This window comes from Podarcis tiliguerta (assembly GCF_965153285.1).
Source record: "Podarcis tiliguerta genome assembly, chromosome: 18".
In the NCBI taxonomy this organism is placed as follows: domain Eukaryota; kingdom Metazoa; phylum Chordata; class Lepidosauria; order Squamata; family Lacertidae; genus Podarcis; species Podarcis tiliguerta.
Genome location: NC_139551.1, coordinates 9,134,626 through 9,150,520, shown reverse-complemented (window position 1 = coordinate 9,150,520; position 15,895 = coordinate 9,134,626). Strand labels below are relative to the sequence as shown.

Here is a 15,895-nt window from a genome sequence, read left to right as displayed (position 1 = left end):
CCTCCAAATTAACAGCTGACCAGGGAAGTTCAAACTCCCACTTAACCACAGTGTTCGCAGGGACCCTGAATCATCAGTGTAGCACCAACATGATACACAAACAGACCTTGGACACAGGTCTGTATGATTTTTTACATGGGATTTCTCTCAGACCATGGTGCACCACAGATCACACCTATATTTAGATAATGGTTTGGGGGCAGATCAGTTGTCAAAATCGTCAGGATACATATATCCTGCGCCTTGAAATCATGTTTTTGATCCGTAATAATGCTGGCTAGCACAAGAAAAGTGTTTTTTACTGTGCTGTCCACAAATACCAGTGCCAGCTTAAAGTTTGATACTGGCTTTTGGGGGTAGCTTTTGGAGTTGGGCAAATGAGCACAAAGGGAATGCCTTCTGTTGAATGTACTCTGTTGGCACCCCCCCCCAACACCTTTAAATAAAGTACCAATGCTTCCAGCCCCCTGTACCCACCATGGTCTGTGTGAGGGAAGCTTTTAATGTTTGATGTATTACAGTATTTTAATACTTTTTTGGAAGCCGCCCAGAGTGGCTGGGGAAGCCCAGCCAGATGGGCAGGGTATAAATAAATAATAATAAAAATATTATTATTATTATTATTATTATTATTATTATTATTATTATTATTATTATTATGAGGTGGGTGGTTGGAACGGCAGCGAGGGCTGTTTCACAATTTCCAGGCTGTCCCCTTAAAAAAAAAATCTATTCATCACACACTTAAAGTGCACAATATTTATTTTATTAATCATAATTTGCATTCTACCTTTTAGGTTACAAGTCCTTCAAAGTGGCTTGTGGGTAACATTCAATTACATATTTTTAAAATGCAGTTAGTAATACTAGCACAGAGCTGTAGCTATGGGAGGGCTAGCCAGGTTTTATTTGTTTTTTGTTTGCCCTGAGTGAAGCCTCCAGAGGGGTGCCGTTTAGACTCCCAGCCTCTGTGTGTGTACACAAATGTTCACAGAGGGGTGCTAAACAAGGTCTTTGACCCGGGTGAAATAAAGCCTAGTTTCGCCCCTGACTAACGTTAAAAAGTGGTGGCCCTGAGGAAGGCGTGGGAGTGGGGAAGTGGAAAATCTAGCTGGAAAAGGCTTAGTTTCTATTTATATAATTGCTTTCTCTTTAATATTTTCAACATGGGCATTCAAGTGTGTTGGAGCATCAGGAAAGTTGTCTCCGCATAGTTGAGTCTTATTTGCCACAACCTGGCACAAAAACACACGCAGGGGACATTCAGCAGAACAAAACAGCTTCAGAAAGGAGTGAGTCAGGAAACACAAGGTCCTCATTGAAGCAGGTCAATTACTAATTTTATTACAGATTCACAGGGGAAAGGAGTATTGTTGAAAGCTTTCCAGGTCATGTGTCCTTGTCCAGTCAAGTGTACTAATGAATTTCACTAGGTTTGCTTCCTTAGAGGTAGATTATTCTAACTAGATATCAGCCAGTTGTAGATGGCAGGTACAGTGAGGTTTTCCTCTTCTATTGTCTGAGGCTTTTTGCTTTGGTGGGTGCTTAATTATTGTGTCTTAACTGCCTTTTTTTTTTTCGGGGACGTGGTTGGCGCTGTGGGTAAAACCTCAGTGCCTAGGACTTGCTGATCGTAAGGTCGGTGGTTCGAATCCCCGCGGCGGGGTGAGCTCCTGTTGTTTGGTCCCAGCTCCTGCCCACCTAGCAGTTCGAAAGCACCCCTAAGTGCAAGTAGATAAATAGGTACCGCTTTATAGCGGGAAGGTAAACGGTGTTTCCGTGTGCGGCACTGGTGCTGGCTCACCAGTGCAGCTTCGTCACGCTGGCCACGTAACCCGGAAGTGTCTGCGGACAGCGCTGGCCCCCGGCCTCTTAAGTGAGATGAGCGCACAACCCTAGAGTCGGTCACGACTGGCCTGTACGGGCAGGGGTACCTTTTTAACTGCCTTTTTAGGCAGATAGCAAAAGGGCTTTCTACTGGAGAATTGGGGCAGGGGGAGTGTTACAATTTTAGGTGTGAATTAGGAATAGCAAGGGTGCCCACAGTGAATTCCATTTCCCCCTCCAAATCTTTGGAACCTGGGACACTTTTTTTCTCTATGTGCAAAACATGAAGCACATAGCACACTTGTTCTGAGAGTATTCCAGCTGAGGAACCCCACCTGGCCTGTAGGCCTTTGCCTGCCTATGGAAGGAAGGAAGGAAGTAAACTTCAGCCTTTTTAATCCAGAGGTTTGGACGCGGGTGGCGCTGTGGATAAAACCTCAGCACCTAGGGCTTGCTGATCGTATGGTGGGCGGTTCGAATCCCCGTGGCGGGGTGCACTCCCGTCGTTCGGCCAACCTAGCAGTTCGAAAGCACTCCTGGTTGCAAGTAGATAAATAGGGACCGCTTACCAGCGGGAAGGTAAACGGCGTTCCGTGTGCTGCGCTGGCTCGCCAGATGCAGCTTGTCACGCTGGCCACGTGACCCGGAAGTGTCTGCGGACAGCGCTGGCTCCCGGCCTCTAGAGTGAGATGGGCGCACAACCCTAGAGTCTGTCAAGACTGGCCCGTACGGGCAAGGGTACCTTTACCTTTTTAATTTCCTAATTCAGACTGGCCAGGTGCCGTTTAATTTTGCTTTGCTGTTGTTGTTTTCTGCATTGTTCAGTTTCCCAGGACTTCTCTGGATATATTCCAGTTAGCTGGCCTCCACTAGACTCAGCATGGGCTCCTTGATCACGGTGAAACAGATGGTTTGTTTTCTTAGTTGAGTTGCGCTGTATGTAGCAGCAGCTTATCAGTATCCTACAAAGAGGCTGTGTTGTACAATCAGAAAGCTTCTTGCCCTTTTCAAGATTCCAACATAAGACAAAAAAAAAAACAATCCTCTCAATATTGGTTGGAGTTGGTGTGACAAAGGACAAGGAAGGAAGGGATATGTGAACTAAGATTAGGTGGAGAAGCCAATATAAGCAAGGCAGTTTAATTGCTGTTACATAAGATGCTCAGGCTTAATAAGTTGCCAATGGGGAGTCACTTTTTTAATTCCAAGAATGCCCCTTGAGGTACTTTGACGCCTCCGTTATCTCCAGCCAAAATGTGACTCTTCCATGTTCTCTTGCATTGAGTGAGGGAGCGTTGAGAATACTGCCTTTGATAGGGATATTCATGCTAGCAGTTTCTGCTCAGAAGGACCCTACATCTAGGGTTGGGCATTTGCCAAAAAAAATTTGGTCAACTGACCAAATATACTGTCAAAGAGTGGTCAGATGTTTTGAAAGCCTTATCAACAAATTTGGTACGTAAGAACAATAAAGTAAAAATGAATTAAGTGAAATTAAGAAAAATCGAATTCATTAATTTCATTGTTTTGCAGTAGCACTCCCTCCCTCTCTCGCTATTATAACCAATTTTAGGTTCGATTTCTCTTAAATGTGAACCATTTATTGCAGAGCAACTACTTGTCTCGGCTTTTATCTTAGAAGACCACAATCAGCCTACAGTTATAGAACTGGCACCACCTGGTTCCTGTAGCAAATAAGTTGGAGTCACAAGGAATTGCAGGCAGTGACCTTTGCCGTTGACGACTGCTTCTGTTCCTACTGCAGTTATAACTCATAGGCAGCAGAAAATTTGCTCATCTGCTAGGTTTGCAGCTGACTGATGTAGGAATGGATTCAAATAACCTTTACTCCTGCCCTTTCTAGTAGTGGCACCATAATGAAATAAATAGCTGACTCTGTATACAGTGGCATTCTTAGCTTCATTGAATATTTGACCAATATGTGATCAATTGATTCTCAGTTGATATTTGACCAGTGACTTGACCAGGATGCCAAGTGTACTAGCTCTACAACTGATGATGATATTAGTATAGTATTATAATAATAATGAAGGACAGATCGTGAAGCTGAGGCTCCAATACTTTGGCCATCTCATGAGAAGAGAAGACTCACTGGAAAAGACCCTGATGTTGGGAAAGATGGAGGGCACAAGGAGAAGGGGACGACAGAGGATGAGATGGTTAGACAGTGTTCTCGAAGCTACAAACATGAACCTGACCAAACTGCGGGTGGCAGTGGAAGACAGGAGTGCCTGGCGTGCTCTGGTCCATGGGGTCACGAAGAGTCGGACACGACTGAACGACTAAACAACAACAACAACATCATAATAATAATAATAGTAAAGGAGCTTCCTCCGAACTAAACAAGTAATGAAGCCAAGATAATCCTGGCTGCTGTTTCAATGACAAAAATAATTATGTTACTGAAATCCTTGTGCCTTTTAGTGGTGAGATCTTGACATGTGCTTTCCCACCTGCTTTCCAGGTGATTCCTCCCAAGGAGTGGCAGCCACGCAGGACCTATGACGACATTGACAGCATGGTCATCCCCGCTCCCATCCAACAGGTGGTGACTGGGCAGTCGGGACTCTTCACCCAGTATAATATTCAGAAGAAACCAATGCTGGTTGGAGATTATCGTCACTTGGCCAATAGTGAGAAGTACGTACATGTTAGGACCATTATGGTGTTTGTTTTAAAATGGACCGTGATTTAACAGTGGGAGAAGCACTTTCTTATTTAGTATTGATAGAGGCAGCCTGGGTGTTGGCCATGTTTAGTTTCCTCTGTGATGCACCTTCCTGTCCTTTTTATAGGGTTTGAGCCTACACATTTTTACGGCAGAGATGGACAGTCTTTTTCTGTCAAGGGCCACACTCTCAGGGATAATAAGAAGCTGCATGCCTGCTATGGTCAGAGCCAGAGACAAAAGTACTCTGGATTAACTAATCTGGAATAAAGACTTTCCCTCCTTCAATTTCTACTATGGCTACTTTAGATTAGACTTCTCAGTCCTACCGAGGTCTACTCAAAGGAAGCCCCACTGGGGTTTGATGGGATTGCCCTCCTGCTGTTCTGGAAAGCAAGCTGAAGTAATTTCTCTCTACAAATGCGTGCAGATACAGCAGAAATTCAACAATTTGTTCTTAGCTATCTGGGGGAAAAACATATGCTACCCAAGCTGTACAAAAAAGGGAAAATGCTTTTTTGAAAATAATATAAAATATTGTCTCAGTTGCTCTGAAATTACATAGAAAGGAAGAGAAAGCAGTTTGAAAGCCAGAGAAAATAAGTAGGGAATGAACAGGAGGGAAGGAAGGAGGTCTAATGGGGTTTGAAGAATGAGGGCAGCTTCAGGAGGGATTGGAGAAAGGGGAGGTGCATCAAATGAAGTGATTACCACAGGTGCATTCTGGAGTACACACTGCTAAAGCACCTTTCCCCGCATGGTTCTTAATATGGGACTGGGCATAAAAGGCTGCATGGCCCTGCTGTTGAGCAAAGAGGGGTAACCTAAATTTTCTCTGTGTATGTGTGTGTGCGTTTTGTTGGCTGCAATCATCAGCTGCCACAATTCTGGTGCTTTTAAGGTAACTGGCTAAGCCACATTGTAGTCCCCAGTAGTCTGGTTGCCCTGATGTGGCTTGTCAGGTGGAATAAATCTTTACATAGAAATTGCTTTTCTGCAGGAAAGTCATGCGCACTTTCAACCCTATGTGCCAGCTCCAGCGATTTAAAGCTCCTCCACACACATATGTGTGTCGTGTGGCTGCAGCTGTGTAGTTTGCACACTGTTCCCTACATAGAAGCACATTCCTTATAAAAGTGACCAGGTGTGTGAAGTACAAGCCCATATCGAGCATGTGAGATTAAGTAGGTTTGCCATGCCTAATATTTGCTTCCTCTTCTTTTTCATTTACCAGGTACTGTACCCCCCGGCACCAAGATTTTGACGACTTGGAACGCAAATACTGGAAGAATCTGACTTTTGTGTCGCCTATTTATGGAGCAGATATCAGCGGTTCCCTTTATGACGCAGTAAGCGACAGTGAGATGAGATGAGTGTGTGTCCGCTCTGCAGACCCAGATCAGTTTGAAGCAGGTTTCACTGTAATTCTAATTAAATGGAAGTGCTGAGAACCTTTTGTGCAGGGATTTCTGGCTTCTTTCAAAAGTACTGCATTTCTTGTGATTCCTTAGTTAGGAGCTGTGACTGGCTTTAAATTTGCAAAGTTCCCGTGGGTGGTGACCCTTAAGCAGAACTCTGTGGATATAGTCATACGTGGATTATACTTAGGGCAGGTTTAAGTCATGATTTGTCTCCCTCTTCCAACTTCCATTGTCATCCTTCCCCCCTTCCTCTGAGAATCAGATCTCTCCTTAACATTGGTGGAGAGTAATTCATGTTGCAGAGGGGAGTTTTTGTACCTGTTTGATGGTGTGCGTGTGTGTGCATATTCCAGTTCTTTCCCTCAGACCTGCTGCCCAGTAGACCATTGCGTGTCCCACACCCCTGCTGTTGGTAATGGCTGCAGGCACCCTCCTCTTGCCACATGTGTTTCCTTAAGACATTGCATGTGGGTGTGGCAGCCAGCAGCCTCTCTATCCTGAAGCAAAAGGAGCTCTTGCTTTCCCTCCTGAGAGTGGCTTCTTTCTCCTCCTATAGGACGTGGAACAGTGGAATATTGGGAATCTGAACACTCTACTAGATATGGTGGAACATCAGTGTGGAATTATCATCGAAGGCGTGAACACCCCCTACCTCTACTTTGGGATGTGGAAAACCACATTTGCTTGGCATACAGAGGACATGGATCTTTACAGCATCAACTACCTGCATTTTGGAGAGCCCAAATCTTGGTGAGTATGTTGTGGGTGGGTATTTAGCATTATAAAAGAGACCACAGAGCCATCAGGGTCCAAAGCAGAACCACTAGCAGGGTTGGCATTCCTGGGAAGCTTCTTTGCGCTCAAATCCTACCCCTGGAAGCTCTGTACCAAGGAACCACAAGCTTTGAACCAAGGCAACATTACCTACCAAAGCTGGAAGGGCCGTAGCTGAGTGGTTCAGTCTCCTGGTACATGGCAGGGCTATGTAGTCCAGTGTCCTGGTGAAACCTCCCCCTTTGCACAGAGATCATCCAGAGAATGGGCATGTCACCTGAAAGTGTCTGCAGAGTAAGGGACAGAATCCAATCACATACAGCAGCTGAGAAAGCCTCCTTGTGATGTGACTCCAAAAACCTACAATTCTGCTTCAGCACCCAGGAAAACATAATATCAGGCAAATATAGGAATACAGTGGTACCTCGCAAGACGAATGCCTCGGAAGACAAAAAACTTGCAAGACAAAAGAGTTTTTCATTTTCTGAGTTGCTTCGCAAGACGGATTACCCTATGGGCTTGCTTCGCAAGACGAAACGTCTTGCGCCTTTTTTTTTAAAACCGCCAATGCATTCCTATGGGAAACCGTCAATACACAGTGGTGCTTCGCAAGACGAAAAAACTTGTAGAACGAATTAATTTCATCTTGCGAGGCACCACTGTATGCAAATCAGGCAGTTTCTGGTAATCTCCTGTTTGGCAAACTCCTGCTGCAGTGATGCAAAGCGTGAGTGCGTCATGTCTTGTCATACCCTTGGCACACTGTGCCTTTTGGGGGAAAATCTGCAACGGTCAGAACCTGTTAAGTTGAGAAATGGGCAGGCCTTTCCTATGTAGCAGCATACGGGCTGGGAGTTTTGCTACTGCTGTAGCTTTATTAGTAAATGGTATGTCCATATATGCTACTGTTGATGTGGAAAAGAGCTGTCAGGGCAGAGGCAGCCCTCTGATTCCTGGGTGCATGGTTTTTTAATTGTATTTAATGCATGGCAACTTGATGGATGTCCCAAAAGTGTACTTTCCTGAGATTAGTGATGCAACTTATAAATACTGACATTTCCAGGCAAAGTGGATCTGAAATGTCACTGGAAAGCTGTTGTCTGCCAGAGCACTGTAACAAGATTATTTTCTGCAGCATGATTTCCCATTGGCACTACTGGTCTCTGGGATGACAGTGCCTGAGGGTGTGCAAGAGGTGCCAGGAGCATGGCTCAGACCCCAGTTAATGAGACCATTTTGCAGTTGCCATTGCCTTCCGCATAGGAATGGACTAATCCAACTAGGGCTTTGGTGTCATGGTGCAGATGTTGTTGTTTTTTTAATAAAAAACAAAACATGACTTTAGGATTTTTCACATTTAGTCCAAAAGACATACCTCTTCCAGGGGCACCTTTTTGTTTCTGAAGCACACTTTAACTTAGAGATTGATTTATCGTACACCCTCACAGCTCATCTCTTCATTTTTGAAAGCTCAAAAAATCTTGCTTTATTTGCTTCCTGGACTCCACTAGGTGGCGCTAGTTCCAAAGCTAGAAGTTCTCTTGGTTCTTTAGACCCAGCTATATTTTCAGTGGTTTGATTTTAGCATGCTAATGGGGCTGGGGGCTGAGCTTCTGACAAAGCTCTAAGACAGACCTCTAGCAGGAAACGAGCATATTTTTCCTGCTTTAATTTTTCTCTGTTTCATTAGTTTTCAAAGGTAAAGGCAATCCTTAGCAAAGTTCTTCCCCCGTTGGACTAACATAAGTGGCCCTAGAACCTTGCATTAACATCTTTTTGGCATCAAGTGAAGATTTTCCTCTTCTCCCAGGCATTTGATCGTTAACTTCTCTGTTACTCTTATAGTTGTTTTAGCTGGCTTGTATATGTGATGAGAGGATCGAGTTTCTATCTATGTTTCTTTTAGAATTAGTTTATGATCATTTTGAGTGTTTGCTTTTAATTATTTTGTTGGTTTTTTTGTATTGTAGGTTGCCTTGAGCCTTTTTTGTAGTAGGTGCCTTTACAAATGAAATTAATAATGTTAATAGTAGCAATATAATTCTCACGTAGTGATTTATTCAAAGTGGAGGGTGCGGTGGTTGAAATCTGTTCTGAGTTGCAGCTAGACCTTCCAGTCAATTTGCACCTCTCTTTTTATCCTGATGGCTCTGCCTTCCCCCATCCATTGCAAACACACAAAGGGATTTTGTAACCCTTTGTCTTTTTCTCTACATTAATATCCTTCAGGAGTAGCAAAGGCAGAATGGTTGGCACCTTGTAAAACAGGAGCACAATATAAAAGCCTCCAGAAAGCAGAGGGACCATAACTCAACCTGCTTTGCATGCAGAAAGTCCAAGATTCACTCCCTAGTGCATCTTGTTAAAAGGATCTGGTAGCGGTTGATGGGAAAGTCTTCCCTCTCCCTGACACTCTGGAGAGATGCTGCTGGTCAGAGTTAATGATAATGGGCTCACCGACAAATAGTTTGCCCTTCTGTATGGCAACTTCCTATATTTGTGTTCTGTATGCAGGACAGGGAAAATACTATTTGTTGTGAACCAAAATCCTGCCCCTGGAATGGTTTGCACTTGATGGTACATGGACAACACCAATTTCAATTGGCTTAAGTCCCATTTTACTGTCGTAGCTCTCCTCCCCCTCGCTAAAATAAGTAAAATAGAATAAAATAGCCTGGGAACTGTAGTTTTATGAGGGGTACTGAGACTGCTTTGAGATCATCAGCCTTTTTGGTAAATTGTACTTCACTGTGTGTGAGGGACGCAGGTGGCGCTGTGGGTTAAACCACAGAGCCTAGGACTTGCTGATCAGAAGGTTGGCGGTTCGAATCCCCGCAATGACGGGGTGAGCTCCCGTTGCTCGGTCCCTGCTCCTGCCAACCTAGCAGTTGGAAAGCACGCCAAAGTGCAAGTAGATAAATAGGTACCGCTCCCACGGGAAGGTAGACGGCGTTTCCGTACGCTGCTCTGGTTTGCCAGAAGCGGCTTAGTCATGCTGGCCACATGACCCGGAAGCTGTATGCCGGCTCCCTCGGCCAATAAAGCGAGATGAGCACCGCAACCCCAGAGTCGGTCACGACTGGACCTAATGGTCAGGGGTCCGTTTACCTTACTTCACTGTGTTCCCTGGTTGGGAGCTGTAGCACCAGACTCTCCTTGCAGGCTTACACCAAGGTGAATTGAGCATTTGTATTTCTATCTGTTGCAAGTTGGATGCCATGGTTTACAAAGGGGCATGAAGACATTGGGCTCTTCCTCTGTGAAAAAGACATCAAACTGATTTAGTAGTGGAATTGTATTCCGAGATCTGCCTCTGGGTATGAAGAAAGTATTCTGGCTTCCTTTGCATAGTCTGCGCTCTGCATCTGACCAACCCTTTTCTTTTCTGACTGCCTCCCCCTCTGCAATCTGTAGAATGTGCCAATTGGATTACTTTGCATTTTTCAGCATTTGTTGCTCATGTGAATGTTTACTGTTTCTTTATATAAATTCAGCTGAATGGATTATATTATATGCACTGCGGTTAGAGCCTGTTCCATTCAGGAATAGGCTAGGATTGATTGCCTTTGCACAGAACTGTCAGGTGGAAACAGAACAGAAGCCCACTAGCAAATGCAGCGTTAATACTTGGCTGGATTCAGTGCTACTTAGTCCAGCATTAAAGGGAGGTCTGAGAATACCCTCTGAGCCCGTGCAGTTTTGATAAGAGAAGACTAATCCTGCTTCCTGGTGGGGGTTCTGTAATCAGAAGACCACTCTAGCAGATGTTGCTTTTGTATTAAGGCCAAAAGCAGTTGGGCTTTCTGGGCAAAGATTTATTAACAGAGATTAGTTGAAACCTCTTCTGGCCAATGCAGGAGGGCTTGGGATTTCTGATTTGAAACTCTGTCCTCCTGAGATTGATTAAAAAAAAAAAAAGAAAGAAAAAAGCCAGCTTCACACATGCTTCCAGGGTACGTCTTTGCCAAGGACAGCCAGCTCTTCTCTAAAGCTGTTGCAGCATAGATCTGCATTCATTAATGAGATTCCCATAAGCTGACCCCCTGCCATTGAAGCAGGGCTTGGTGATGAAGGTGACTCAGCGGGCATCAGGAGTTTGACTGAGGGATGAGGTAGGTGGACGTTTTGGCCTACGATGAATCAAGTTGCTTAGTACAAATAGCCCCCAGACCCTGCTTAATGAAAAGTATAAAGCACAGTTGGTTCCTGCCCACGTAGGTGGAAACCACCATTACAACGTGTGTTTATAACGTTGTTTGCAGAGCTGGTGGAACACATGCATACTTCCCGCTTGACTATGCGTCATCAGGTGCCTTTATATTTCTCAATAGGATGTCAGTAAAACCCCCAACAGAATTATGATACAAAATCAAACTGATTGTTTTTCAGGAGTCAGTCCATGCTTCCAGCTGCTTTTTATCAACTGTATGGTAACCTAAGTGTAGAGAAACCACACAGCGTTACATGTATGTCTGAGCCAGGGCTTGCTCACACACAGTTTCAGGGCCTTGTCTAGAGGGTTGCAGCTTTTTGCTTTGTTTCGCAAGTGCCTTTGGGGCTTCAAACATATACTCTCCTACTAGGGAGCAAGCCCCATTGAAGATAGGATTGTACTGCATGCTTGTGAACATGGCATAGAAAGCAGAGCTGCTTTTAAGCTGAATGCAGCTTCTGGTTAAGGTGTTGACTTGCTCTATAGATGTTGACTTGCTCTATTTCAAAAACTGGATTGGAATCCACTATCCTGCATGGGTCCATACACCGCAGGAGACAAGGCTTGCCATCTACCAGAAATTAGTGCCTTTTTATGCCTGGTTTGCACAGTTATTTAAGGTAGAAACAAGCTGTGGTTTGTTTGATCACCTATGGGGCAACTTGTTTGGCTTAGCAGTATGTGTGAACCAGGAGTCAATGGAAGTTCCAGCGTCACGGAACTCCTTCCCAAAAGGAAACTCATGAGATCCCTGCCCTTTGAGAAAGGGAGTTGAAACTTTTTCCTTTTGTCTGACCTTTTGAGTTTTTATCCTTCACTTTTACACAGTCTCTTACTTTATTCATCTTATTGCTTTACCATATGAGTGCTTCTGTTTTTGCATTAATTCATTATGAGCCTCTTTTGGGGGACTAAGTAGTTCGGATGTAGTGGAACGAATAAATAAAAAAGGAGGTTGTCTCACCTTTTAAATGTTCTGAGTTCTACATTGCCTTTCTAATGAAAGAATACTGCAAAAATGAGGCTTGGGCTATTTCCCCATTTCGCCTGACAGCAGCTGTCCATGATTTCAGGTCAAGATGGCTTTCCCCCACCAACTGCTATCTGCATACTATGCACTGTACCACTGAGCTCTGGTCCCTCCCTCTCCAAGATTAAGCTCCAGGCTGGAGCAATATGATACTATTTTGGTGATCCTAATTTCTGTGAGACCAACACAGACCACCATTCTTGCTATTGCAAATAATAAGGATGCCATAAGTCAGCAGGGGGAGCTCTTCGATTTCAAGAAAAAAAGACTGGTGCAGCTGGCTGCCTTTTGTCAGAAATGGTTGTTAATGATGATTCCGTGACTCTCCTTCTCTGGTTCTACCTCTGTGGAATTTTCCCAGCTCCCTTCATCCTTTTTATAGACTCTTCGACCCTGGTAGTGATAATCTTAGAGTACCTCAGGGAATAGTAGGAGTGAAGAGAGTTACGAACTCCACCAGTTTGGAAGTCATGCTGTGCAATAACAGAGGCAGAGTTGGTGTTAACAGCCACTGGCAGGAGATATTTATGCACCAGGACATTGCACTCATTTCTACATGAGTGCCCTTCCATGCCTTAAAAATAGTCCCTTCACAATAAAATCTTTGTTCGTGTCAGTTCCCTTCCCCTATTACATATGCAAGAATTTATTCGGTGGCTTAACCAACTAAAGTTTGGGTTGATTAATCAGTAGGAGCCAGTTTTAATCAATGGAGTATCTTACATTAAGGCAGTAATAAAGATTTGATTGATATGGGGGGGAAGGGGGGTATTATTCTACTAGCAAATGATCAATCACTGTGTTGTAGCTTATGCTGAATTATAAATTATATCATACTTCCATGTGTTTTAAAGGGGCAGATATTGAGGCTGTGGTATTGTGCAGTTTTATAAATATAATTGATCGATAAATAAATTAAATGACAGGTGATGGATTGACAAAAGATCTCCCTCAATTTTTCTAGGTTTTTAGCTTTTTCAAGTGTGCCTTGGTATTCTGCAACAGTATTGGAGAATGTGGCCAGCTAGTTGTGTATTGATAAAGCTACTTTGCATTTACCTTTGGGGCAGAGTTAAAATTAACCTAGGGCCATTCTGCTTTTAGTTATATGTGTGTCCTTTCTCTGCCACCCAAAATGGCTAGCTGCAGGTGAGGTGGTTTTGGATTTTGCTGGTGTGACCAGGAAACTGATGCCGTATTTCTGAGAAGTAGCAGCTTTTGGTTCCTCCGAGGCCAGAGTGTGGTTGGGAGCAGCCACATCCATTGCTAGACACTTTGAAGGTCAGCGCACTAAGCTGGGTGAATGGAAGCTGGAATCAGAAATGCCACAAGAAGAATCCATTGCTCTGTTGATCAGGCAAACGCAGATGGCCTGCCAGTCATAGGCGCTGACTGTTCCCTTCTAAACTTGAGGAATCACTGAGGAGTGCGCTAGTTTTAGTCCACTTGAGTCTCTTATGAGTCTAGTTTTCTGGCCCTTATGGTTTTTCGCCCAAAGCCTGGAGTCCTTGGTCAGCTGTCATGGTGCAATCAGTTTGAAATCTGCCCTACTTTCCCTAATCTGCCCTTGCACTGGAACATGAATTCATGGGGCAGGGTATAACATGGAGTATTCGGGAGGAGGACAACTGGCTTCAAAATCCACACCATTGGGAGCTTTTGTGCTGCCAAGAAATTTCATATTAAGCCGCCCACGTGGGGAGCTGCCAAATTGAGCCCATTGCTTTGCATGCTTCTCTTCATCTAATTATAATACACAGCTCTTTCATTCCTTGCTCTAATTACCACCTTTTCCCAGCCTGCCCTCAGTCTTTGCATTCAGTCCTATTCTGCATCCCATATTGAACCTCTGGTGGTGGTGGGAGGTTTGCGCTGTATCAATTAGGCATATTATATATAATTACCTTATACACTTATATGCAATGATTAAAATGCAGCAAATTGCTAAATTACATTACTGGAAAGCTTAATGTTTTTTCTTTTTGAGAGGGAAAGAAGGAAAACCAATTGAACTCTTCCTTCCTTTCCCTCCCCAAAATACAACCAAGCTTATGAATATTTATGTGCTGACCTTTGTAACCCCCCATGCCTTTTGAGGGCATTAATCATAGGGGGGTTTGATAGTAGGAAGCATAGGTGGCCTTACTTCTGTTCAGAATATTGATACCAATGTTGGTCCACAGAATGATCTACACAAACAAGAGATGTAGTAGACCCAAATACTGTTTTAGCAAATATTAAAGAAAACCAAAGGAAGCTATCACTCCATTAAAAATAATTCCAAATAAAGCTTGGCTGAATATTTTGGGTACAGTCAGACCTCGTTCTGCGTCCGCCTCCGCTTGCATTCGCTTTGGCGGACATCCGCGGCAAACCCGGAAATACCGGAATGGGTTACTTCTGAGTTTGGCACATGCGTAAGGTAAAGGTACCCCTGCCCGTACGGGCCAGTCTTGACAGACTCTAGGGTTGTGCGCCCATCTCACTCAAGAGGCCGGGGGCCAGCGCTGTCCGGAGACACTTCCGGGTCACGTGGCCAGCGTGACATCGCTGCTCTGGCGAGCCAGAGCCGCGCACGTAAACACCGTTTACCTTCCCGCTAGTAAGCGGTCCCTATTTATCTACTTGCACCCGGGGGTGCTTTCGAACTGCTAGGTTGGCAGGCGCTGGGACCGAACAGCGGGAGCGCACCCCACCACGGGGATTCGAACCGCCGACCTTTCGATCGGCAAGCCCTAGGCACCGAGGCTTTAACCCACAGCGCCACCTGCGTTTGCGTAGAAGTGCTAAATTGGCGCATGCGTAGAAGTGCTAAATTGCGCTTCGCGCAGACGCGGCGCTTTGATGTCTGGCATTTTCGGGTTGTGGCAGGGCCTCTGGAATGGATCCCCGCCGTAACCTGAGGTTCCACTGTATTAAAATACTGTGGAGTGAGAGTTTTGAGGCAAGCTAGCAAAAATGAGGAGGAGGATACAAATGTGGAGGAGGATTCTTGTGTCGGCTTTCTAGGTCAGGCAGGCAGGGAATAGGAAGAAGTGGATGGAGGTAGCTACCCAAGGAAAGGGAAGGAAAGTGAGTAGGCTATGGGCAGGGACCAAGGTAGCAGCTATGAAGAATGGAGTCTTAACTGTTGGAGCAACAGCCTCCTTTGCTGGTGACACCCTGGGCAGGAAGGGCATTGAAACAGGACAATGATGGCAGATTCTCACTCTGAGGAGGCTGGGTTCTCTTGTGAGACCAGGCGTGGTGGCAGGAAGCATGAGCAGCCTTCAGGCTGCGCAACAGCACCCTCCAAAACATCCAGCCAAGGTGGAGACGGCTGCATGTTTCCACCAAATCTAGTAGGGAATCTGTTCAGAAGGCTGTTAGACAGAGGGCTGGCAGGGGATTAGAATAGATGGCCACCTGGCCCCTTCTAATTCTGTTAACCCAACTCAGAGTATTTACTGTATAGAACCAAGGAACAGAAAGGTTTGAACCAGATCTCTTAGTAATCAGATTACAAATTGTCTATCTTTGTTTGAGGAAATTGGGTTATGCAAATCCTTTGGCAAATCAGTTAAAGAAAAAAACATTGCAAAAAATGCATGAAACAGCTATACATTCGCTTTTTTGGGTAATGTTGAAACCCCCTGGTGGGGCGGGGTGTGTGTGTGTGCTTGCAAGGTGGAGAATGGATAGGGAAAATTGAATTAGTCAGCCTAGAGAAGCTAGAGGTTTGGAAAAACCCATCCAGTTCAGAGTCATTTTCATGGCGTTACTTAGCCTAACTAGAGGGTTTGGTGTTTGATACTGTTTAAGAGCTCAGTTCCAATTTGAAGAGGGCCTCAGTGATGACATGCCTGTTTTTGTCCTTTGGTAGGTTACAGAATTCCTTAGAGAAAGTTTCAGGATGTTCATAGCAGCACTGAGGACACAAAAAATAGGCACAAAGCAAATGC

The 15,895-nt window shown here is 44.7% G+C and overlaps 1 protein-coding gene across 4 annotated transcripts in view; it reads left to right on the top strand.

The window, feature by feature from the left end:
• KDM4B (lysine demethylase 4B) overlaps positions 1-15,895 on the top strand; it is a 200,640-nt gene that overhangs the window by 28,722 nt on the left and 156,023 nt on the right. For 3 of the 4 annotated variants that reach the window (XR_014506678.1, XM_083421415.1, XM_083421417.1), the window contains exons 3-5: positions 4,313-4,488; positions 5,751-5,865; positions 6,494-6,687. Coding sequence is in view for 3 of the 4 variants with exons in the window: in XM_083421415.1 (XP_083277541.1) it covers positions 4,313-4,488; positions 5,751-5,865; positions 6,494-6,687 (485 nt within the window). In the remaining variant the exon portion in view is untranslated. Of the gene's footprint in view, positions 1-1,179; positions 1,328-4,312; positions 4,489-5,750; positions 5,866-6,493; positions 6,688-15,895 lie in introns of all 4 variants that reach the window. The other variant, XM_083421416.1, reaches the window with a different exon arrangement.